Source organism: Neophocaena asiaeorientalis, unplaced genomic scaffold (assembly GCF_003031525.2).
Source record: "Neophocaena asiaeorientalis asiaeorientalis breed wild unplaced genomic scaffold, Neophocaena_asiaeorientalis_V1.1 scaffold217, whole genome shotgun sequence".
NCBI classification, from domain to species: Eukaryota; Metazoa; Chordata; class Mammalia; order Artiodactyla; family Phocoenidae; genus Neophocaena; species Neophocaena asiaeorientalis.
In genome coordinates this window covers 2561202-2587891 of record NW_020172293.1, presented here as the reverse complement: position 1 = coordinate 2587891, position 26690 = coordinate 2561202, and the positions used below count along the sequence as shown (strand labels likewise).

The 26690-nt window shown below is 44.3% G+C and overlaps 1 protein-coding gene across 12 annotated transcripts in view; it reads left to right on the top strand.

The window, feature by feature from the left end:
* KIAA1217 (KIAA1217 ortholog) overlaps window positions 1-26690 on the top strand; it is a 319334-nt gene that overhangs the window by 284814 nt on the left and 7830 nt on the right. For 6 of the 12 annotated variants that reach the window (XM_024765955.1, XM_024765918.1, XM_024765963.1 and 3 more), the window contains 8 exons: window positions 1868-2043; window positions 6001-6131; window positions 6632-6779; window positions 9276-9705; window positions 12106-12289; window positions 14067-14230; window positions 15023-15184; window positions 25477-25596. In XM_024765955.1, the coding sequence (XP_024621723.1) occupies window positions 1868-2043; window positions 6001-6131; window positions 6632-6779; window positions 9276-9705; window positions 12106-12289; window positions 14067-14230; window positions 15023-15184; window positions 25477-25596 (1515 nt within the window). The remainder of the gene's footprint in view (window positions 1-1867; window positions 2044-6000; window positions 6132-6631; window positions 6780-9275; window positions 9706-12105; window positions 12290-14066; window positions 14231-15022; window positions 15185-25476; window positions 25597-26690) is intronic. The other 6 variants (XM_024765939.1, XM_024765972.1, XM_024765991.1 and 3 more) reach the window with 4 other exon arrangements.

Genomic DNA, 26690 nt, shown 5'->3' with positions numbered 1-26690 from the left:
TCAGCGGCCATGGCTCACGGGCCCAGCCAATCAGCGGCATGTGGGATCTTCCCGGACCGGGGCACGAACCTGCGTCCCCTGCATCGGCAGGCGGACTCTCAACCACTGCGCCACCAGGGAAGCCCAAAGAAAACATTTTTTTTTTTCAAAGAAAACATTTTTAATCTTACAGTACAGTACCCTGAAAAGCACAGTAGTCCAGTACAACAGTTGGCATACAGGGGCACGTCCACATCTTTGAAAGTTCACAACTTGAAGATTTGTGTGTAGGGGACTTGCTGTAACATAATCACACTAATTTCCCACTAAGTGGGAAAACTCGGAAATGAACCCAGGCAGTCTCTCTCTGGATGGCCACTTGATCGTGGTGCCATGTTGATGTTCGAACATGATGGTGGTCTTGCTTGAGTGGTTCGTGTTGAAACGTTTTATTTCATTCAGAGAAAATGGAAGCCATGATGAGGTTTCAGGTGGGTAGTAGGTAACACGGTCAGGTGGTATTTCCGCTCCGTTTGCACAGATGATGGACAGTTGACAGAGGCATCATTAGCCCTATGAGGTGATACACAGTGCACGAAACCAGAAAATGAAGAAAACAATAACAGCTAATTGAAATTTCAGGGGAACTTTAGATAATATAATAGGTATAATATAATTACTGGTTTTGAGGCTGATTGAATGAACTCACTTGATGCCTGTGCTGTCAGTAAATTGTCCTGCCCCAGGAAAGCACTTAATGCCTTGTTGGAAACAGGACTCAAGTGTTTGGCTAGATTGTTGTGAAGCGTGGATTCAAACTCACACATCCTATAGTCTGGGGTGAGAAACAAGAGTGCTCTGGAAACTACATGGAAAATTATATGGAAATTGTGGTCTTATGTATGCAAGCAAGCTACGTATAATCCAGGGAAATTAGTTAATTGCCAAGAGCCTTGGGCTCGTCTGGAAATTATCATTGCCACCGTCAACATCAAGTTCTGTGTTTTGGGAGTTTTTTATTTTATTTTTTTTATTGAAGTATAGATTTAAAGTGTTGTGCCCATCTCTGCTGTACAGCAAAGCGACTCAGTTATACACATACACACACATTCTTTTTTTAATAAATTCTTTTCCATTATGATTTATCACAGGATATTGAATATAGTTCCCTGTGCTATACAGTAGGACCTTGTTGTTTATCCATCCTCTATATAATATTGAATAGTTTACATCTACTAATCCCAAACCCCCAGTCCTTCCCTCTGCCACATCCTCAAGTACTGTGTTTTGATGGTCTGTGATTACAGGGCATTTGGTCCATGGACCCATTAACAAGAGGGACACAGATTCTCTTTTAACTGATACGCTGAAATAGTCCACACTCTAATCAACTTTCGTTGAGTACCTTTCTGTACCAAACAGTATCTCATTTAATTTTCAGAATAGCCCTGGCAAAGGAAGTGAATCCCCATCCTTAGAGATAAGGAATGTGCCCAAAGTCTCTCAGTGCATCCGGGAAAGGGTGTAGGGTTTGCTCCAAAGTCAGCTTGGCTCCACAGCTGGTACTCTTGGCTCTCCCTAGGAAAACATGTCAGTGAGACTTTACACCCATTACCAGGATGCACTACCAGCGTATAGAAAGGACCCTATTTTTTTTGGCAGACAGGGACGTGGAAGTCTGGTTGTCAGTTGACTGCTAAAACTTGGACGTTGGCTGAAGCCGCAAGATTATATACGGTCTGTGCTCCCTTCCCTCTCTCACTGAAATAAAGAGAGATTCAGCTGTGGGGCTGTTTATCCAAACCCGCGCCTGGAGCCTGTCAGGCACCCCCGGCACCCCCGTGGCAGCCCTCAGAGCCAACGGAGGGTAGTTTCTTTTGTCCAACAGCTGCAGAACCAGGAGCTGCTGAGGGCGCTGATGAGGAAGGCTGAGCAGGAAATCAACAGCAAAGTGATTGAAACGTTGAAGAGACTGGAGGACCCTGTGCAGCGACAGCGGGTCCTGGTGGAACAGGAGAGGCAGAAGTACCTGCACGAGGAGGAAAAGGTTGTCCGGAAGTTGTGGTGAGTGCGGTCCCTTGTTGCGTGCTTAGCTGCTCAACCTGGAAGGCAAGCCTGTCTTTGCCAAGGAGGAGGCCCTTCCTAGACGGTGTTCCGAGCCTCTTTCTTTATTGAGCACCTACTGTGTACAGTTAGAGTTCTGCTGGTTCTGGGTATCCACGGACACTTAGCTAGTGCCCCTCCATCCAGGCCCAGGAAATTCAACAATCCTTGGGAGTCTGAGCTAGTCTCTTTATTTATTTATTTTTTTAATTATATATACTTTTTGTGGTACGCGGGCCTCTCACCGTTGTGGCCTCTCCCGTTGCAGAGCACAGGCTCCGGACGCGCAGGCTCAGCGGCCATGGCTCACGGGCCCAGCCGCTCCGCGGCATGTGGGATCCTCCCGGTCCGGGGCACGAACCCGCGTCCCCTGCATCGGCAGGCGGACGCTCAACCACTGCGCCACCAGGGAAGCCCTGAGCTAGTCTCTTTGAAGCCGGAGCATCACACTGTTCTACAGGGCTTGGCAACGCCTAAAATTAAAAGGGGCCAGTTGCAGAATCCCGTGATAAATGGGAAGTCTGCATTTAGTCTCAATAAATTAAAACTAATAGCCAAAATAACAGAGCGCCAAAGTTATCCTCCTATTATTCAACGGTAGTTAAAATCACAAAAGAAGAATTTAAATGTAAAGTATGTCTGATCCAGAATGAAAGATGCTTCCTTGAATGTTACCCATCTTCTGTGAGGTTCTTATTGAAAGCATCCATCAAGTCCCACTATTGAAATGAGCAGAGTTTTTATCACGCCCCAGTCACTGGGGCAGGCCCATCTTTTATGTTAATGTATATTTTGTTATGCGATGAAGATTTATCATAGAACAATTTCACCTTTTAGTATAATGAATAATCATTTGCGTGGGTTCTTCTAGTGTTATTTTTTTTGAGTTTCATAAAGCCTTTTTTTAAAATTATTTTTTAAATGTTTTATAGTTTTTAAAGATTATACTCCATTTATAGTTATTACAAAATATTGGCTTTATTCCCCATGTTGTGCAGTACATCCTTGTACCCTATCTTTCACCCACTAGTTTGTACCTCTTACTCCCCGACCCTTACATTCCCCCCTCCCCGCCTCACTGGTAACCACTAGTTTGTTCTCTGTATCTGTGAGTCTGTTTCTTTTCTGTTATATCCACTAGTTAGTTGTATTTTTTAGATTCCACCTATAAGTGATATCATACAGTACTTGTCTTTCTCTGACTTATTTCACTTAGCATAATGCCCTCCAAGTCCATCCATGTTGCTGCAAACGGCAAAATTTTCACTCTTTTTTATGGCTGAGTAGCATTCCATTGTATGTAGGTAATTCTGTTGTTCCTTGGAAAGCTTAAACCTCCCAAAATGGGACTGTAAGGGAGCAGCTTCCAAATTCTTTTCATGACCAGAATCACCAGAAGCCTACAACATGATGGAGAGTACTATGCTCTGTCACCATTTGATATTTGAGGTGTAGCTTATGTCACCTCATATGCCAACCCAATGTGTCTGATTAAAATTAGAATACCCCTCTCAGTAGCAGTCTAGAGGAAGAAATCAGTTTGAGTTATTATTTTCCTGAAGAAGACAATTTGACGACCGTGCATCATCTCAAGAGTAGCCTCTGGGGCTTCCCTGGTGGCGCAGTGGTTGCGAGTCCGCCTGCCGATACAGGGGACGCGGGTTCGTGCCCCGGTCCGGGAGGATCCCACATGCCGCGGAGCGGCTGGGCCCGTGAGCCATGGCCACTGAGCCTGCGCGTCCAGAGCCTGTGCTCCGCGACGGGAGAGGCCACAGCAGTGAGAGGCCCACGTACTGCAAAAAAAAAGAGCAGACTCTAAATTTTTATTTAGTTCATGCCTTTATAGACAGTTAATCACCCACCGTGAGGTAACCATGAGGTAAAAGGGTATTATTTGTCTGAAACATTTCTGTGACGGCCCAAATGTCTACAACTACATCTCAAGGTTCTTCTTGAAAAGTTCTTTTAAAAAAACATAGCCTTTTAATATTTTTATAGAATTGCCAATTATTTTTCCTTCCAGCTTAATTGAGATGTAATTGTCATACATCACTGTAAGAGTTTAAGTACAGCGTAATGATTTGACTTACGCAAATCTTGCAACTATGGCCACAGTAAGTTTAGTGAACATCCATCATCTCATAAAGATACAAAATTAAATAGAAAAAAACATTTTTTCTTCTGATAAGAACTCAGGATTTCCTCTCTTAACAGCTTTCATATATAACCTACAGCAGTGCTAATTATATTTATCGTGTTGTACATTACACCCCCGAGTACTTATTTATATTATAACTGGAAGTTTGTACTTTTCTCGACCTGCTGCCTACCCGAGGACACTCAAGGCTCTGGCAGTGGACTAGATGTTCGCTTACTGCCACCTAGTGGTTCTTCAAATCAAAGCTCTTTTCCTGTTTCTTTAAGAGGGGTTTTTCTGTTGTTGGATTTACAGGCAAACTGCAAGGATGCACCCCATCTAGGGTGGGGTTATTAATGGGCCGAGGCGACAGGATGTTATTATTGGTGTGTTTGTTGAAGTAGGAGACCTTAATTTAGTTCTACTGGAACTGGCAGTACCCTAAGAGGTGTGTGTAAGTGTGTGCGCACACCCCAGAAATCAGATCTGTGATCATTTCTTCTCTTTGTAGCCTGGAGAGGACACTCAGTCCTTACTGACAGGACAATTGGTATAAACCAGAGGTTCTCGGTCAGGGGCAAGTTCGTTCCCCTCCCCCAAGGACATTTAACAGTGCCTGCCGACATTCTTGTTTGTCACAAGTAGGGGAGGTTGCTACCGGCATCTATCATCAACGGGTGTTGAATTTTGTCAAAAGCTTTTTCTGCGTGTATTGAGATGATCATATGTTTTTATTCTTCAGTTTGTTAATGCGGTGTATCACGCTGATTGATGTGTGGATACTGAAGAATCCTTGCATCCCTGGGATACATTCCACTTGATCATGGTGTATGATCCTTTTAATGTGCTGTTGGATTCGGTTGGCTAGTATTTTTTGTTTGCTGAGGATTTTTGCATCTATATTCATCAGTGATATTGGCCTGTAGTTTTCTTTTTTGTGGTATCTTTGCCTGGATTTGGTAGCAGGGAGTGGCCTCATAGAATGAGTCTGGGAGTGTTCCTTCCTCTGCAATTTTTGAAATAGATTCAGAGGGATAGGTGTTAACTCTTCTCTAAATGTTTGATAGAATTCACCTGTGAAGCCATCTGATCCTGGACTTCTGTTTGTTGGAAGATTTTTAATCACAGATTCAATTTCAGTGCTTGTGATTGGTCTGTTCATATTTTCTGTTTCTTCCTGGTTCAGTCTTGGAAGGTTGTACCTTTGTAAGAATTTGTCCCTCTTCTAGGTTGTCCAATTTGTTGGCATATAGTTGCTGCTCCTGGCATCTAGTGTGTCGAGGCCAGGGGCGCTGCTAAACATCCTACAGTGCCTAGGACAGGCCCCACACACACAGAAAAGAATTACCTGAGCCCAAAGGCCAAGTGCCAAGGTTGAGAAGCCGGACCTAAAGCCGTCCGGGCTCCTCCTTCTGCCCCCTCCGTCCCTCTTTCTCCTCTGTCACATTGCAGAGTGCACCCACCCTCCCTTAGTTGGCATCAGCAACACTGAAAACGAAGAGTGGGTCCTTGGTCAGCCAGGCGGCCAACCTGGGCCTCCCCATGGACAGCCCCGGGAAAACGGCCTCGCACCTGCCTCATACCACAGCAGAGGATCTTAAGCCAAACCAAGCTACTCCTGTACCAGCTGCTTCCATCGCCTCCGTGGGCGTGGAGGGAGCGGCCAGGACGCGGTTCAGGAGGGGAGGCCAGGCGGTGAGGCTCAGGGGTCCCTCTGCTCCTGCACTGTCCTTATTGAAGGCCCCAGCGTTCACTCCATCTGTGGTTTGCGCTCCCCGCAGTGACCTGGAAGACTTCGTTGAAGATTTAAAGAAGGACTCTGCCTTGGCCAGCCGCGTGGTTACTCTAAAAGATGTGGAAGACGGGGCTTTCCTCCTGCACCAGGTGGGAGAGGCAGTAGCTTCCCTGAAAGGTGAGTGTCCTCCTTGCGGCGGTGGGGGGGGGGGAGTCTGAAGCCTGTTTCCTGGGGTGTTTGAAAATCCATCAGACAGTGAAGGATTCATTCGTGCACATGGGCAGGTACTCACCCAAGACCTCCGTGTGCCAGGCACTGTTCTGGGCACTTGGGATACACCACTGCCTGTCTTCTGGGGGCTGATACTTTGTGGTGGCTGTAATATTTAGGACTGAACGACAGACCCTTACGAACAGTGCACCAGGCAGCTGTACCAAATTCATTAAACACAACCCGAGGGCCGCGTGAGCTTATCCCAGACACACAGGCAGGAAATGAGGCCTGGATACTTGCCTTGGCCCAGGTCACGCTCGGCCCAACTCGGCCTCAAGGCACGTGAGCTGCCCTGTGGTGGGTGAACCCCGCACTTCTCAGCCCTGTCCAGAGTCGGGGCTCGGGACAGGGGGCTTGCTGCTCTGGCTTTTTCCTACAGCTCACCAGCTGCTCTTGGCCCGCAGGAGAATTTCCAACCTTACAAAACAAGATGCGAGCCATCCTGCGCATAGAAGTGGAGGCCGTGCGGTTTCTGAAGGAGGAGCCGCACAGGCTGGACAGTCTCCTACAGAGAGTGCGCGGCATGACCGACGCCCTGACCACGCTGCGCAGGTGACCGCGGCTTCCTGGGCGGGCGGGGGCGGGGCTGGGGTGAGAACTGATAGTTTGATGCCAGACTTCTTGTTGGTTCTGATCTCACAGCCAGGCAATCAGCCGTATTTGGACATTGTCTGCTCCAGCCCTGGTGGTGGTAGGTGTCAAGGATATAACAAACAGGAACCCTGCCCTTATAAAGCTTCCTTTCCCACGTGGGAAACAGACACGACTACCACACATGAACCACTTCCCAGTCTTCCCAGGAGTGGCAGTCCTGAATTTTCCTTTTTTTTTTTTTTTTTAAGTAGAACTTGGAAATTACAGAGATGTTACCCCTTAGATCTTGGACCGGATTTGAGAGCAGGTCACAAGCAGAATATAAATTCTTGGGGAGAATTTTAATCACTAATAATCTTTAATCACTATAATCTTTTGATCAGGTTTGTAGGAGAAATATGTTAAATGTGCAGTTGACTTTTAGATGAATTATTAACTATAAAGGAGCAAGTGAGATTTTTCTAGTAACAGTGACCTCAAAAAGAACCTCTTTTGAGATGCTAAGACTACAGAGCACACTATAATCACCTGTGTAAGTTCCAGGATGCCAAAAATAATCTGAATTAGAACAAGAGGCCTCTTCCTGCAGAGACCTCGTCTGCCTGGGCACAGGAAGAAGTTGTACCCGAATTGCATTTTCTCACAGGTTCCCTCATTTAAAATTGCCAGAGTGAACTTTTCCTTCCTGTAGGATAAAAATATGTTCAAAGAATTCTTAATTACGCTCTTACCTAAATGTGGTAACCCACCCACAAAGCCTAAAGCAAACCATCCTTATTAAGTGTTTAAAGAGGGAGCAGCCTGGCTGGTAACGTTGCCCACCCTCCCTTCTCTTCCACGAAAAACAATTTTTAAAAAATTTTAGAGCCAGCACAGATGAAGCTCAGTATTTGTCTTATCTCCATCTAAAAAAAGATGGGATTGTGTGTCTTGAATGTTATAGGACTTTGTGTCCCATAGATGCTCGGTGGTGGGAATGATAGATAGATAAAGCCAGTTAAGTAACTTTAACAATAAAAATAGCAGAAATATTAGCTGCCATCAGGCTGCTCATCACAGGCCTTTATACTATTAATCTTTCCTTGGTATCTTCCCGGTATAACATGCTGTACTCAGCACTGTGGAAGACACAAGAAGGAAGGTAGGAATATGCACGACCCCAAGGACAGGCACATGTCCTGGTGCCTGATAGAGAAGACAGAGCGGGTGGCAGTCACAGTTCAGAGCAACTTAGCGGCTTGGGAAGATGCTGAAGGGATTTGGTAGGTGTTGAATTTGAGGTGCTGGAAGGATAGCAAAACAGAGCTGCCCATGAGGCACTTGGAGTTAAGGGAGTCCCTGCCTAACTCGGAGGGAGAGAGGGAGGAGAGGTTGAGAGTTGGAAGTCGCCTTCATGAAGATGATTACTGAAAATGGAAGCGATGGCTATGATAGAATGAGAAGGAAAGGAAGAGAAAGGAAGAAAGAGACCCTTAGAGATTTGGGATTGAAGGGACGGGGTAGGTAAAGAGCAAAAGAAACAAGTGAGTAGAAAAGGAGACGATGTCTTCTTTCCAATCAAAAAAAAAAAAAAGAGCATTTTGCTAAGAAGGGAATGAGGGACTAATTAAAAATTATGGGTCGAGTGCCATGTGTGACAGAGTCTTCCATGTAACTACATTGATCGTAGCACCGAGCCCTGAGGAAGACGTTGAACAGCACTGTCACCGTCACTATTATAATCTCCAGAAAAGTATCTGAGTCTCACAAAGGTGAAGTTCCCGGCCTTACAGAGCTAGAACACGGCAGAACTGATACTCAAACACAAGCCTGTCTGACCCCGAAGGTCATGTCTTTGCCACTGGACCATGGGTGGAGGTGGACAGACAGAATCAATGACCCCGAGCAGAGGAGGACTAACCCAGCGGTTAGATTCAAAGTCACTCGTGATGTTGCAGAAAGGCTGGTCAAGTCCAGGTGGGGCAGCCAGAGGGCACCAGGCTGAGCTGTAGGAAGAGCAAAGCAAAAGGAACTGGCATATAAACCACCCTCCCAAGGCGTGGAGCAGTGAAAGGAGGAGAGAATGGAGGGTTTAGGAAGCTTTGGGTTAGAACCGAGCCTCTACGAGAGCTGCCCAGGCCTGGATCGGGTGCAGGAGTTACTGTTAGAATCATGTGTCCACTTGATGTCACCATCCCCCAAACAGTGACAGGATTGCATAGTGCACCTGGAAAGGGAAAGACAGACCATGTCCTGAGGGAAAAAGTAGGAAAGCAGCTGCCGGAGATAACGAGGAGGCAGTCAGGTTGCTATGGGAACCCTCAACTCTAAGCTGCTACTCCGGGTTTTAGAATCTTAATTTTGCAACACAATCCTGCCTGGCTTTGGGATGACACAGCACTCAAGCATACCATACAACTAAAATGCACGTTACCTAGTTCACCAGTTCATGCTGCTGTGCGTGGTTTCTCCCAGGCATGTCACTGATGGGCTCTTGAAGGGCACAGATGCAGCCCAGGCCGCACAGTATGTCGTGATGGAAAAGGCCACGGCCGCAGAAGTCCTGAAGGCCCAGGAGGAGGCTCCCCGCGCCTCGGGCCAGCCCCTCCCCGGTGCGGGCGTCCCCGGCGACGTGAAATCGGAAGTGGTACCCTTGACGGTTCACCACGCTCAGAGCTCTCCTGTGGTCATCCAGCCGTCCCAGCTCTCCTCCGCGCTGCTGAACCCTGCCCAGCACTTGCCAGGGGGGCCCGGGCCTCACCCGGCCAGCCCTCCCGCTGTCACACAGGAGGTGACCTCAGCTCTGCAGTCCCCGCAGATGCCCGGGAATGGTTCCTCCATGCAGAGCCTGTTCATGGACGAAATCCACAGTGTGAGTGCCAAGAACAGGGCAGTGTCTATCGAGGTAGAGTCCTATTTCCATTTTTCGTAATTCCATAAAGGAGGAAAGGATGTGGTCCTTTCCTTCCAAGAGTGTGTACAGTCTGGTTGTGGAGATAATGCATATATGTATCAAAGATATATTTTTATCAAAAATATATATAACTTTCTATTTTATATACATATCAGTTTTTTTAAACTGTAAATGGGTTTCAATGGCCAGGTTGAGAGAGAGGCCATCAGATTTCAGACAAGGCTCAGGCACCCAACCTGTAGGAAGGTGAGGCAGCAGTGTGCTGCTAAGTGTTGAACAACTGGCATTCTGATGGGAGAAGCCTCATTTGTAGTGTCTGCCAGTTTCTGTGGTGCAAAGACTCCCACCATTGCTGACACATCAGTGACCATGCTGGTGGGAAGAAGGGTGACAGTCAGCCCTCCCGAGCCAGTGTGAGCTGGGGAGGGTTTGCCAGTGACCTTGAAAATGAAGTAGAGTCTGGGTAAGCAGAGGGTGGTAAGAACATTCTAGGATAGAGGGATCCTGGGGCAAAGGCTGGACCTTGGATAAACCAGTTTAAGTGGAACAAGAAAGAGGAGCTAAGGCTGGCAAAACAGGCTGGAAGCTGGTTTGGGGCAGCTTACTCACCATTCCCATGGTTCATTTCATGGGTATCAGAGAAATGCTGTAGCTTGGACCAGTGATAAAAAAAAAATGGCATCTTCAGAAAATTAATCTGGAAACAATATGCAGAATAGATTAAGGTAGTGGGTCTCGGATTAAGGGTGCAGGATAGGAAGTTGTTACAGAAGTCTCAGAAGGAAGGAGAAAGGTGGTCTCAAAGTCACACAATATAGAGAGAGAACTTGCTGTGTTCTTAAATATTCTTTTCAAGAGCTGGTGTAGGTGCTCAAGCAGCACATTGCGTTTCCCTGGCTCTCTCCTTCCTCTTCCCTAAAATGTTTCCTCCACTCATTACTGTGTCCTTAGCCACCTGGTCCTAAGCATTCCTGCCTCTCTTGCAAGTCAGCAGTAGATAACTGGTTTCAGGAGGAGATGGACCTCTTAAAACCACTAAGGCCACAGTCATGGCCACTGGGCCTCTGAACACTAGGTAGCTCCCCTCTGCTCCAGAGTCAGTGGCTGTGCCCCCTAATCCAAGTTAGCTCCTTACAAAATGCATAAGATGGGGTGGAGTGTGATTGGCTGATGATGATTCTGCCTATCAGAGTCAGGGAGGGGACCAAAAACGTATTTCCTCCTGAAAATTAGTGGATTTACCACTTCAAACATCTCTACATTTAAAGGATGTCAGTAGGATGATTCTTTTATTTAAAAAATGTCTATTGAGAACCCACTAGGCATAGTTACCATTGTTACATGTATATTTTAAGTAAGTTTTGATGGCACACTTACAAGTCATCTCTGAAATGCTCTGATCCACGATAAGGAGGAGGCCTGAGTCTTCCTGACAGCTCTGCTACGGAGCTTCATTCACTCAAAAGATGTTACTGAGTCCTAGTATGTGCCAGGCCTTCATAGGCTCTGGGGTTGGCAGTGAACAGAAGGGACCAAGCCCAGGCTCTGGTGATAATAAATGCTACGAAGGAAAACTAGAGGAGGATAAGGACGGTGACAGTGGTGGCTGTTACTCATAGAGAGTGAATCTCGGGCAGATCCTTCGTCTCACTGGGCCCCAGCGTTCTCGCATGTAAAATAGATTGATTCCGTGATCTCCTGGGTCTTCTCCAACCCTGACATTATGGGGTTCCACTAATCCTGGTGCTCATTTCCACTCTATCCTCCTGGAATGATTAATGTGGCATCTCAAAATCACAGGAAAATGCTCTTTTAAAAAATGCACGGGTATTTAAAAATGCATTTTATATATTTCTCCCTCCTGTAGAACCTGATGGAGCTTAGAGATATCTCAATAGCCCCTCATTTTGTAAACAGGAGAATGTGACCCAGAAGATCATATAGCAATTCTTTGACAGCAGTGGAACTAAGACATAGGATTAGTGAGTGTTTTGGTGTTTGTTTCTGTTTCTTTGAACATCTCCTCTACAACGAAAACTCAGTGTAGAAAAACAAAACCTTAGTTATGGGATACACGCCTTTGAATGCGTATATCCCTGTGTCCCTGCCATGAGTGCTGGCGAGTATGTAGTAAGTGCTCAGTAATAAGTGAATGAATGAATGGTTGGGTTTCTGAGCTTGCTCCTCTGTGAATGAATACCACTTGGGCTTCAGTGGCAGCCCGTTTAAAACATGTAGCAGACAGCACAAGGGTCAGGTTTGTCTGATGTGCAGAAGTGTCCCTGGACACAGAAACCAGAGCATCACTTTACCAGCACTTCAACTGTGTTATACTTCCTCCCACCCCGACATGCAATCTCAAAACTTTCTTTACTTGCTGTTGTCCTTCAGAAAGCAGAAAGGAAATGGGAAGAGAAAAGGCAAAATCTGGACCACTATAACGGAAAAGAGTTTGAGAAGCTCCTAGAAGAAGCCCAGGCCAATATTATGAAGTCAATTCCAAACCTGGAGATGCCGCCAGCCTCGGGCCCACAGCCAAAGGGCGATGCTCCAGTGGACAAGCTAGAACCTTCAGGTAAGGCGCTACCAGAGCTTTGTGGGCTGCTCACCCTCGGGTCAGTGTGGTGCCACCCACATAGGCACGATCTCTCACTTCCTAAAAACCTTATAAATTAAAAGAAAAAAAATTAATTGGAAAAACAAGCCCCAGGTGTCCCTAGAGCCTCCCTACTAGTGTTTGTTGTTGTTTTATTGACTACTACTTTTTAGTTATAAACATAGTAGGGAAACTGTGTTCTGCACTAGGAATCTAGAACAATGCTCACTAAGGAAAAATGTAGCTCCCCAGTTTCTGCCTTTCCTACGAATTTATGACCCTTCACAGCACCAGCTGGGAGAATATGAGACCTGCGTTTAAATTGAGAGGTTTTTCTTAGAAAACGTCAGCTTTTATAGGGATATTAGATCACAAGGAGAAATCGCATTTTTTAAATCAAAATTATTAGATGGTATATTTAACCAACCGAAACTATGGAAATTAAGCATCAGTGTGTCAATAATAATACAAAAAAGCTGTTAAAAAACTCAACCTGCTAAATCTTCAACCAATTACAAACCGTGTGCCTTATTCTCATCTTAAAATTACGGACAGCGTATCTCAAGTTGGTCAAAGAGGGAGCCTTTGTCATTACACATGAGAGGGAGACCAGAGCCCACCTCCAGGGCCCATCAGCCTGTGCCCGTCCCCAGAGGCAGCCATCCCGAGGCCAAGCTGCTGGCCTAGGACAAGACACATGTCCCAGTGGTGCCCTGTAACCTGGCACCCTCTACATAAGACAGGGACCGCCCACTACCAATAATCACTGGCTTGTCACCCTGATGACTTAGCCAAATCTTCGTTACAACTTTCAGCAGGAAGTCCTCAAGCACCTCCTCTAAACAACTCTGTTTCAGTTGCTCAGAAAAGACACACACACTCCTGGGAGGCCAGGCAGGCCTGTGTGTCCCCAGAGTTGGGACAAAGGCCAGCTGGAAGCTCTGACCCCGAATTTCTTGTTTTACCACTTTTGTGAGCTCTTAGAGTGTTGGTAAAAGGCTGAAGTGAAGAATGTTGGTAAAGGGCAGGAGTGAAGCTCTTTCCGTTTTGAGAGAGAAATGCCTTTTGGGGGGCATTTTTCTGGGGAAAGCTCAGCAGACAGCTTCATCTCCCAACCTTTGGTGTCAATACTGATTTGTAATTCTCTCATTTCTGCATTTGCTGCCTCCTTTTCTTAGCAGAGAACCTTTTCTAACCACATAACCGTGACCAAAACGATCCACTTTCTCCCTGACTTGTCCACTGACACCTTCTGCCTCTGGCTCTTCCTGGGCCAGATTCTACTCTAACCTCCTCTACATGAATCCTTCCTGCCAACACTGCTTTCCAGACTCAGGGATGAAGGCTCTGCAAGCCATGCAGGGAGCTCTGACCCTTCATCTCTCCAAGTAACACTCAACTTTTTGGGGTAACAAGAGATTTGTTTAATAATAATAGGTAATACTTGCATAGCATTTACTATAAGCCAAGCACTCTTCTAAATGCTTTATGTATATCAAGCCCATTTGATCTTCACAACACCCTGGTGGAGATGATATTATTAGAATACCCGTTTAACAGATGGGAAAACTGAGGCAGAGAGAGGTTAATTAACTTGTGCAGGGCCTTTCTGCTTCAGGGCCTGTATTTTCAGTTGTTGCACTATGAAGAGAATAGAGAAATTTTTAAGTCAGATTGCATCAAGTTTCTAGAAATACATTGGACTTTCTGGATGTTATCTCGAAAGATGATTTTGCAATGACACACTGTTTTCCAGAAGACTCTCCAAATTCAGAACAGGACTTGGACAAGCTGGGGGCTAAGTCCCCGCCTCGTCCTCCCCCACCTCCACGGAGGAGCTACCTGCCAGGATCGGGGCTCACCACCACGAGGTCCGGCGATGTGGTCTACACCAGCAGGAAGGAGAATGCCACCACAAAGGTCTGATGGGTGAAGAAGCCCTGGTAAACCGTCTCTGGGTTCAGATGCTGCCCTTAGACAAAGTCTTCTCTGCTCTCATTTAGAACATAAAAAGTAGTGAGGCAGAGAAGAGAAGTAGAGAATAAACTAGGTCTCCAAGGAAGTGCCATTGAACTAGGTGGCACTGTGTTCCAAGGTGACACTGAACTAGGCTCTCAGGCACCTTTAAGACATGTGTAAGGAATGACCATGGCACAGAATTGCACAGATGGGAAAATGTTAGCCGGTGCTATAAGACTAGACTCAGCACCAGGAGTTTTATCCTTACCTGACTTTTAACTGTCTGTGAAATGCAAATCACCAGCTACTTCCCCAGCAAAGCACACTAAGATTGAAAACGGGGGCCTGAGGGGTAAGCAAAAGAAAGATCATCCTACAAAGGTAACTGAGATTAGCTAACAGAGTTGTGGGAGTCTTCAGAAAGAGGTTCAGAGAGCTTTAACTTCCACTTAACCTGGCAAGTCTTGTCATGTATATTCAATGTAAAATACAATTTCCAAGGAGGGCCTTTCTTAAAGGCACTGAAGTTACAGTCTTATTATAATTCTTCAGTCCGTTTGCCAAAATGACATCTTGGGCAAAGAAAAACCCAAACTAAATGCAAGTAGACAAAGCAGCCTTTCAGCTTGATTTGAAGAGCTAGGAAGCCAGTGCACCAGGCAGTGAGAGAACGTGTACTCTTTTGCGCTCTGTCCCTCTTTTGCCAGCACCTGGGGGTGTTAAGCCAGTATCTGTGGTTTGACTCTTTCTCAGGCAAGCAGTGAAGATGCTGGACCAAGCCTGCAGGCTAGAGCCACAAAGTGTCCAGCAGAGGAGCCTGCTTCAGCCTGGGCCCCGTCACCACCACCTGTCACTACTTCCTCCTTAAAGGATGAGGAGGAAGAAGAAGGAGACAAAATCATGGCAGAACTCCAGGTATGTGGATTCGGTAACTGACGTGGCCGCCTGCCCTTCCCATCCGGGACTCTGGCTGCGTCTGACGCCAGTTCATTAGCTAGAGAGGGCTGGGGAAGAGCCCCATGCCCCTGGGCCATGTAAGCTGCATCTCTGGCCTTGGCCTCCACTTTTCCAAGGTGGCACTGAACTAGGCTCTCAGGCACCTTTAAGACATGTGTAAGGAATGACCATTGCACAAAACAACTCAGAAAGTTTATACCAAAAAATCAATCCCAAGCTTTCCTAGCTCTGGCTGCTAGGATTGCCTTTCCTTTTCTCTCTTTCAGTGTGAAAATAGTCCCTGCTTCATTTTAAAAGCACTTAAGATGGGGATTAGAAACACCAGCCATTGTCCTGTCTTCCCAAGGACTGAGTAAAGCCCCCTTCAAGTGGTGTCCCCTTCTTTGGTTTTAATTCTTAGAATGACAGGCCTGGAATCACGTGGCCGTCTGTCCTCCATACCAAGTTTCCAGTCAGTGTCAATGTCATCTTTTCAGGGATTCCAAAAAGCTTAATAATTTGGTTTCCCGTCTTCTTTGTTCTATTTGAGAAATGATACTTTACTTTTAGATTTTTGTGTGTTAACTAATTGCCACAGTCTACTCCTAGGACTAAGGAGGGGGTACAGGGCTACACCCAAAGCTCATCCCACATTCAGATCATGGTGTGAATCTGCCCCAGGTGTACATTCTAAGAACTCGTCTAATCAGTCATAAAACACAATTCCTAGACGACAGTCTGTTCATAAAGTATTTCATTTTGATCCATGAATTAACGTAGGGTATTTTGCCGATTTGATGGTCAGGTCACAACCTCCTTCGGGCTCCAGCACATGTTCACTAAGGTACCGATGAGTTTGTGCAGGCCCAGGGATCTGCCTTCTTCATTTGGAGGAGGGAGAACATTCTGACCATGTCACTTCCACCTCAGCTCTTCTGCTGTGCTTCCCATGGAAGTAATTGCCAACATTAAGCGCCTTGGGTTTTCCAGGGAAAACAGGGCTGCTGGTTTACTTGTCACGTGCGTGAGCCCTGTCCAGCCCCATTAAAACTCAGACTGGCCTGAGACATCGCCTCCATCAAACAGTTTAGTCAGAGAATTTCATTCATAGGAACCATAGATTTATAAAGTTACTGACTCATGGAACAGTTGAGAGCATGGAGGCCTCCATCAGTTATCCACTGAGGGCCCTCTGACTAAGACACTGGTATGTCAGGGCTACATGTTGCTGGGCATTGGTGCTTCTCCTAAGATGTGTAGGCAGATGCTGGGGCCATTCATTGTAGGATTTGCCCCCAAATTATGGTATAAGTAACAAATATGGAGGGAGAAAGAATGAGATAGTGGAGTAGAAGGTTGTCAGCTCACCTCTCACAAAAACACCAAAATCACAACTGACTGCTGAACGACCATCAACAAAAAAGACTGGAACCTACCAAAAAAAGATGATATACTACATCAAAAGATATACTACATCCAAAGATAAAGAAGCCACAGCGAGACGGAAGGAGGGGTGCAATCACGACAAAGTCAAATCCCATACCCACTTGGTGGGTGACACACAAACTGGAAAATAATTATAGTGCAGAGGGTCTCCCACAAAAGTGAGAGTTCTGAGCCCCACATCAGGCTCCCCAGCCTGGGGGTCTAGAATTGGGAGGAGGAGACCCCAGAGCATTTGGCTTTGAAGGCCAGTGGGGCTTGGTCGCAGGAACTCCACAGGACTGGGGGAAATGGAAACTTCATTCTTGGAGGGCACACACAAGGTCTTGTGCCCTCTGGAACCCAGGGAGAAAGCAGTGACTTCATAGGAGCCTGGGCCAGACCTACCTGGTAGTCTTGGAGGGTCTCCTGGAGAGGTTGGGGGGCAGCTGTGGCTCACTGTGGGGTCAAAGACACTGGTGGGGGCATACTGGGAAGTACTCGTTGGTGTGAGCTCCCTGGGAGGCTTCCATTTTTACCTGCCGTGCCTGACAGCCTGTAGGCTCCAGTGCTGGGATGCCTCAGGCCAAACAACCAACAGGGTGGGAACACAGCCCTAGCCCAAAGCCACCTCTAAACACACCCCTTGACGTGGCCTTGCCCACCAGAGAGACAAGATGCAGCTCCACCTACCAGTAGGCAGGAAGCAGCCCCTCCCACCAGGAAGCCTGCACAAGCCTCTGAGGCCTCATCCACCAGGGGGCAGAGACCAGAAGCAATGGGAAGTACAGCCCTGCAGCCTGTAGAACAGAAACCACAAGCACAGAAAGTTAGACAAATGAGACAGCAGAGGAATATGTTCCAGGTGAAGGAACAAGATAAAACCCCAGAAAAACAACTAAGTGAGGGGGAGATAGGCAATCTACCCAAAAAAGAATTGGAGTATTGATAGTAAAGATGATCCAAGATCTTGGAAAAAGAATGGAGGCACAGACTGAGAAGATGCAAGAAATGTTTAACAAAGAGCTAGAAGATAAAAAGAAGAAACAGAGATGAACAGTACAATAACTGAAATGAAAAATAGCCTAGAAAGAATCAATAGCAGAATAAATGAGACAGAAGAACGGGATAAGTGAGCTGGAAGACAGAATGGTGGAAATCAGTGCTGCAGAATAGAATAAAGAATGAAAAGAAATGAAGGCAGTTTCAGAGACCTCTGGGACAACATCAGGTGCACCAACATTTGCATTATAGGGGTCCCTGAAGGAGAAGAGAGAGAAAGGGCCCGAGAAAATATTTGAAGAGAGAATAGCTAAAAACCTCTCTAACATGGGAAAGGAAACAGTCACCCAAGTCCAGGAAGCACAGAGTCCCAGGCAGGATAAACCCAAGGAGGAGCACACACCAAGACACACATTAAAGACAAAGAGAAAATACTAAATGCAACAAGGGAAAAAGCAACAAGTAACATACAATGGAATCCCCATAAGGTTATAAACTGATTTTTTCAGCAGAAACTCTGCAGGCTATAAAGAAGTGGCATGATATATCAATATTTTAAAGTGATGAAAGGGAAAAACCTACAACCAAGATTACTCTACCAGCAAGGATCTCATTCAGGTTCGATGGAGAAATTAAAAACTTTACAGACAAGCAAAAGCTAAGAGAATTCAGCACCACTAGACCAGCTTTGTAACAAATGCTAAATGAACTTCTCTAGGTGAAAAAGAAAAGGCCACAACTAGAAACAGGAAAATTACAAATGGGAAAGCTCACCAGTAAAGGCAGGAAATCATTCACACACAAACGTGATATCAAAACCAGCAGTCGTGAGAAGAGGAGAGTACAAGTGCAGGATACTAGAAATACATTTGAAATTAAAAGACCAGCAACTTAAAAACACTCATATATATTATACAGACTGCTATATCAAAACCTCATAGTAACCGCAAACTGAAAATCTACAATACACACAAAAAAGAAAAAGGAATCTAAACACAACACTAAAGTTAGTCATCAAATCACAAGAGAACAAAAGGAAGGGAAGAGAAAAGACCTACAAAAACCCAAAACAATTAACAAAATGACAGTAAGAATATACATATCTATAATTACCTTAAATGTAAACAAATTAAATGCTCCAAACAAAAGATACAGACTGGCTGAATGGATACAAAAACAAGACCCTTATATATGTTGTCTGCAAGAGACCCACTTCAGATCTAGGGACACATACAGACTGAGACTGAGGGGATGGAAAAAGGTATTCCATGGAAATGGAAATCAAAAGAAAGCTGGAGTAGCAATTCTCATATCAGACAAAATAGACTTTAAAGGACTGTTACAAGAGACAAAGAAGGACACTACATAATGATCAAGGGATCAATCCAAGAAGAAGCTATAACAATTGTAAATATATATGCACCCAACATAGGAGCATCTCCATAGATAAGGCAAATGCTAACAGCCATAAAAGGAGAATTCAGCAGTAACACAATAATAGTGGGGGACTCTAACATCCTACTTACAGCAATGGACAGATCATCCAGACAGAAAATCAATAAGGACACACAAGCCTTAAATGACACATTAGAGCAGATGGACTTAATTGGTATTTATAGAGCATTCCATTCAAAAGCAGCAGAATACACATTCTTTTCAAGTGCACGCAGAAGATTTTCCAGGATCACACACTGGACCACAAAGCGAGCCTCGGTAAATTTAAGAAAATTGAAATTGTATCAAGCATCTTTTCTGACCACAGTGCTATGAGGTTAGAAATCAACTACAAGGAAAAGAAAGAAAAACCACAAACATGCGGAGGCCAAACAATGTGCTACTAAACAACCAATGGATCACTGAAGAAATCAGAGGAAATCAAAAAATACCTAGAAAAAACAACCCAATCCAAAAATGGGCAGAAATAGACGTTTCTCTTTGCAACCTAAGTGTCCATCGACAGATGAATGGATAAAGAAGATGCGGCACATATATACAATAGAATATTAGTCATAAAAAGAAACGAAATTGTTATTTGTAGTGAGGTTGGTGGACCTAGAGTCTGTCATACAGAGTGTAGTAAGTTGTAAAGAGAAAGACAAATACTGTATGCTAACACATATGGAATCTAAAAAAAAAAAAAGGCATGAAGAACCTAGGGGTAGGACAGGAATAAAGACACAGACCTACTAGAGAATGGACTTGAGGACACGGGGAGGGGGAAGGGTAAGCTGGGACAAAGTGAGAGAGTTTCATGGACATATATACACTACCAAATGTCAAACCTATAGCTAGTGGGAAGCAGCTGCATAGCACAGGGCGATCAGCTAGGTGCTTTGTGACCACCTAGAGGGGTGGGATAGGGAGGGTGGGAGGGAGGGAGATGCAAGAGGGAAGAGATAAGGGGATATATGTATATGTATAGCTGATTCACTTTGTTATAAAGCAGAAACTAACACACCATTGTAAAGCAATTACACTCCAATAAAGATGTTTTTAAAAAAATACCTAGAGACATGAAAATGAAAACAGGACAATGCAAAACCTATGAGACATAGCAAAAGCAGTTCAAAGGGGAAGTATATAGCAATATAATCTTACCTCAGGAAACAAAACTCTCAGACAACATAACCTTACACCTAAAACAACTAGAAAAAGAACAGACAAAACCCAAAGTTAGTAGAAGGAAAAAAATCATAAAGCTCAGAGCAGAAATAAATGAAATAGAGACAAAGAAAGCAATAGAAAAGATCAATGAAACTAAAAGTTGGTTCTCTGAAAAGATAAACAGATTGATAAACCTTTAGCCAGACTCATCAAGAAAAAAAGGGAGAGGGCTCAAACCAACAAAATTAGAAGTGAAAAAGGAGAAGTTACAACGGACACTACAGAAATACAAAGGATAATAAGAGATTACTACAAGCAACTATATGCCAATAAAATGGACAACCTAGAAGAAATGGACAAATTCTTAGAAAGGTACAATCTCCCAAGACTGAACCAGGAAGAAATAGAAAATATGAACAGACCAGTCACAAGTACTGAAATCGAAACTGTGATTTAAAAACTCCCAACACACAAAAATCCAGGACCAGATGGTTTCACAGGCAAATTCTATCAAACATTTAGGGAAGAGTTAACACCTGTCCTTCTCAAACTATTCCAAAAGATTGCAGAGGAAGGAATGCTCCCAAACTCGTTCTTTGTGGCCACTATCACCCTGATACCGAAACCAGACAGAGGTATCACTAAAAGAGAAAACTGATGAACATAGACGCAAAAATCCTCAACAGAATACTAGCAGACCAAATACGACAATGCATTAAAAGGATCATACACCATGATCAAGTGGGATTTATCCCAGGGATGCAAGAATTTTTCAATATCTGCAAATCAATCAGTGTGATACACCACATTAACAAATTGAAGAATAAAAACCATGTGATCATCTCAATAGATGCAGAAAAAGCTTTCAACAAAATTCAACACCGATTTATGATAAAAACTCTCCAGAAAGTGGGCATAGAGGGAACCTACCTCAACATAATAAAGGCCATATATGACAAACCCACAGCTAACGTCAACAGTGAAAAGCTGAAAGCATTTCCTCTAAGATCAGGAACAAGACACGGATGTTCACACTCGCCACTTTCATTCAACGTAGTCTTAGAAGTCCTAGCCATGGCAATCAGAGAAGAAAAAGAAATGAAAGGAATCCAAATTGGAAAAGAAGAAGTAATACTGTCACTGTCTGTAGATGACATGACACTATACACCGAAAATCCTAAAGATGCTGCCTGAAAACTATCAGAGCTCATCGATGAATTCAGTAAAGTTGCAGGACATAAAATTAATACACAGAAATCTGTTGCATTCCTATACACTAACAATGAAAGATCAGAAAAAGAAATGAAGGAAACAATCCCATTTACCATCGCATCAAAAAGAATTAAATACCTAGAAATAAACCTACCCAAGGAGGCAAAAGACCTGTACTCTGAAAACTATAAGACGCTGATGAAAGAAATCGAAGATGATGCAAACAGATGGAAGGATATACCATGTTCTTGGATTGGAAGAATCAGTATTCTCAAAATGACTATACTACCCAAGCCAATCTCCAGATTCAATGCAATCCCTATCCAACTACCAATGGCATTTTTCACAGAACAAAAAAAAATTCTTTAATTTATATGGAAATACAAAAGACCCTGAATAGTCAATGCAAGCTTGAGAAAGAAAAATGGAGCTGGAGGCATCAGGCTCCCTGACTTCAGACAGTACTACAGAGCTACAGTAATCAAAACAGTATGGTGCTGGCACAAAACGAGAAATACATTCAATAGATCAATGGAACAGGATAGAAAGCCCAGAAATAAACCCATGCACCTATGGTCAGTTAATCTTCAACCAAGGAGGCAAGAATATACAATGGAGAAAAGACAGCCTCTTCAATAAGTGGTGCTGGGAAAACTAGACAGCTACATGTAAGATAATGAAATTAGAACATTCTCTTACACCACACACAAAAATATATTTTAAATGGATTAAAGACCTAAATGTAACACTGGATACTATAAAACCCTTAGAGGAGAACATAGGCAGGACACTCTGACACAAATTGTAGCAATATCTTTTTGGATTCACCTCCTAGAGTAATGAAAATAAAAACAAGAATAAACAAATGGAACCTAATTAAACTTAAAAGCTTTTGCACAGCAAAGGAAACCATAAACAAAATGAAAAGACAACCTACAGAATGGGAGAAAATATTTGCAAACGAAGCAACCAACAAGGGATTAATCTCCAAAATATATAAACAGCTCATGCAGCTCACTATAAAAAAAAAAAAAACCAGCTCAATCAAAAAATGGGCAGAAACATTAAAAAGAATGAAATAATGCCTTTTGCAGCAACATGGATGGACATAGAGATTATCATATTAAGTGAAGTAAGTCAGACAGAGAAAGACAAATATCCTGATATCACACACACACAAAAAAAAATTCCAAAATCCCACCAGGGTATTTACTGTTGCTTTCTTTCTCCAACAAGTAGTTATTTTCTTTAATTGATTAATTATTAGTGATGTCTTAATAAAGATTAATGAACACATAATAGTATTTATTGTAAACTCTACATTTATTAAAAAAAAAAAAACAATGGGCAGAAGATCTAAATAGACATTTCTCCAAAGAAGACATATAGATGGCCAAAAGCACATGAAAAGATGCTCAACATTCCTAATTATTAGAGAAATGCAAATCAGAATTACAATAAGGTATCACCTCACACCAGTCAGAATGGCCATCATCAAAAAGTCTACAAAACAATAAGCGCTGGAGATGGTGTGGAGAAAAGGGAACCCTCCTACACTGTTGGTGGGAATGTAAATTGATACAGCCACTATGGAGAACAGTATGGAGGTCCATAAAAAACTAAAAATAGAACTACCATACTACCCAGCAGTCCCACTCCTGGGCATATATCTGGAGAAAACCATAATTCAAAAAGATACATGCATCCCAATGTTCACTGCAGCACTATTTATAATAGCCAAGTCATGGAAGCAACCTAAATGTCCATGGACGTATGAATGGATAAAGAAGATGTGGTACGTATATACAATGGAATATTACTCAGCCATAAAAAGAATGAAATAATGCCACTTGCAGAACATGGATGGACCTAGAGATTATCATACTAAGTGAAGTAACTCAGACAAAGACAAATACCATATGGTACCACTTATATGTGGAATCAAAAACATAAATAAACGATACAAACGATACAAAACAGACTCACAGACTAAGAAAATAAATTTACGGCTGCCAAAGGGAAAAGGTGGCGGCAGGGGAGGGATTAATTAGGAGTTTTGGATTAACATACACACACTACTATATATAAAATAAACAACAAGGACCTACTGTATAGCATAGGGAACTCTACTCAATACTCTGTAATAACTTAAATGGGAAAAGACTTTGAAAAATAGGTATACGTGTAACTGAGTCACTTTGCTGTACACCTGAAACTAACACAACATTGTAATTCAGTTATACTCCAATATTAAAGTATGGTATAAATACTAAATAAATAAATCATGACCTGGTTTGTTTCAAATGGATGACTAAGCGCTAGATAGCTTCTCATTTGTGAAGGGTGAACAACAAGCACTAATGATCAAAGAAGTGAGGCTTTTAAGCTTGTGAATAATCCTGCACCAGCCCCCGAGAGAAGTAATTTTTGTTCCAGCCACTTAGAGCCCGTCACTTGAGGATATCTCCCTCCATCGAAAGCTAGTATCTTCGATGCTTCCTTTGACTGAAAGCTTTACAAAGGCAGAGTATCTGGCTTCTTGTTATGTTATTGGTGGTCAGGTAACAGTGGTGAGTGAAGTACTCTGACCCTAAGGTAACCAAACCTCATTAGCCAGCCTGCTGCATCGAAGAGTCGGCCAGCGGCCATGCTGGAGCCTTTGCAGGCTCTCGAGTCGGACGCCTCCCCCACCCGCCAGCCCCTCTGAGGCAGGAAGGAGCAGCTGCAGCACCGCCACCCACCCACCCCGCCCGCCCCGAGTGTAATCGTGGAACAGCTTTCCTGCTCTGCGTCACCAGGCATCAGAAGAATCCACAAGCTCCCGAGTCCAGGGTCTAACAGCCCAACGGAAATGCCGAGTGGCCTTAGCAAGCAGAGCCCCGGGCACCTCCAGGTCCCACGAGAACTGGGTGGGTGTCTAAGGAGGGAACTGGGAGCCAGCAGAGCGAGGGAAGAGCAGGCCGGGGAAGGTCCCAGGCATCCGCTCCGCTAGTATTTTAAAACCTGTGCTGGAATGTTCACCTGGGGAAAGCGTGAGGTATTCTTTGTGCCTGCAGTTATTTCCAAATGACAGTATTTGACATTAAGGAGATACGAGGCGATCAGTTGAAATTATTCACTTCAGTAACTGCTCTTTAATCCTGCCTGCACATTAGAATAATTTGAGGAGTTAAAAAAAAAATCCTACAGCCCAGAGAGTCTGATTTAATTATGCTCTGGGTGAGGCCTGGGTAACAGTATTGTTTTTCAACTGGGTGTCATGTAGCCTGATTGAGAATCACCGATTTCAGGACATTTTGCTGCTTGGGTTACCGTCTCTCCTGCTCTCGCGATCATATATATTGTCACTTCTTTTCTGCCCTACTATAGACACAGCAGATGCTTTCTCTCTGAGAACCGACCTCCCTCACTCAGTGTTCACAGGAGTGGCCCTGGGCTCGTATAACTACGATCCATCATTAGTTTTCAGAGACAAGTCTTTGGGGGTCAGGCAGCTCCCAGGCCGCTCAGGATCTCTTGCGTGCTGAAGAGCTTGCTTTATTCTACGTGAGTCAGAACTACCCAGGGCGCAGCGGTATGTTGCTCCTGCAGACAGCGAATTGTTAAGGATTTCTTTCCTTTTAAGGTTTAATGGTTTGCGATATCTTGTGCCCCTCTATAATGAAGAGGAAAAAAAGACAGCTTCTTAATTCATTTACGTATTCAGCATTTTTTAAAGGTCAAAGCCCTTTAAAAGAAGCCCTACTAAATGCAAATCAGGTTCACCTGGACAGGAAGAAGGGGCGTTCTTTTCAAAGGCTCTATCCATTTAATCTTAGCCTGGACCAGAAAATAAGGAAGCCTTTGGCCCGGGCTTTGCTGACCTGAGGTCAGATGGGGAGCCGGTTTGCAGGGCGCTGACGCCCTGGCGTGACCCGCATGTAGGACCAGGCCGGGGTCTCGACCGGGAGATCCTCTGGATTCCCTGCCTGTTCCCTCTGACCTCCTTGCTGCACTCGGATCCCTGTTAACTCAGTGTTTTAATTCCTTAGGCATTCCAGAAGTGTTCCTTTATGGATGTAAATTCAAACAGTCACGCTGAGCAGTCCCGGGCTGACAGTCACGTTAAAGACACTAGGCCGGGGGCCACAGCCCTCCCCAAGGAGAAGAAGGTAACGTGGCAATTACACGTTGGCCACCCGGCGGGCCATCCTTCTTTCCTTGCTCTGACACTAATACTGCTCTGTGCTTGAGCTTCTGTACCTTCTCTTTCTTCCTCACCCTTCTTTTTTTCTTTTTTAAACTAATGGAGACACAGCTTGGGGTTTCACCAGAGATCTCTGGCTCAGGTTTCCTGAGCGGACGCTGTGTTCCTTCCTGTGCACAGCACACAACAGTTTATGCAGAATTCAGGCATTATCTTCCCAAACCAAAGATATACATACACCTTTCAAGATTTTCTAGAACAATGCTGGTGGAACAAATGCAAACATCAACCAAGTAGGTAGCAGTTTTTCTAATTTGTATCATGTCTTCTGGACCAAAGACATCTACGTTAAAAGTAGGTGAAAGCTTTAGATTCCAGGAAGAGAATGCATAGCAGAGCTGTCTATCTGCCATCCGCAGGCATATCCATGGAAACATACACACATGTATTTGCACACATGTTCGAGGATGCCAAACAGAGTTTTTGTTACTCTTAGAAATTCTCAAAGTGTACCTGCCAAGGTAGTAAGTTCAGTATCGTTTTAGTGCCACTAAACTTTGTGGCATTCTCATGGCTTCCAAACAGACGTCCAGGCTCTGAAACAGAGGTCACTGTCATGACATAGAACTTTAAGGACAGGAGATTAACCTGCATATTTGAACTTCAACTTTGTAAGTTGAATCTAGAGCTTTTGTGATTTTTGGAAATAGAGCCATCTTATTTAAATGAAGCCTCTGTCTAAATTTCAGGGTAAAAAGCTTATCATGACCAACTCAAGCCTTAACATTTTGTGCCAGGAACTTGTATCTTAGAATTCAAAGGTTCTAGCGTCCTTTAAATAAAGTCAAACAAATCAGCCATAATATATAGCCCAGTAGTCACTCCGCATAGGTACCTCAGTGCAGGAATAAGTAAGCTCAGTGAAAGAGATACAGGATCACACAATCGGAGGGCTATTCTAGCACAGTCCTTCAAGAGATGCAGTCCTGGGGCTTACAGCTCTCAGCCGTGCAGCCCCCCGCAGAGGCTGACCTTCTCCCCCCCCCCGGCTCCCGGCTT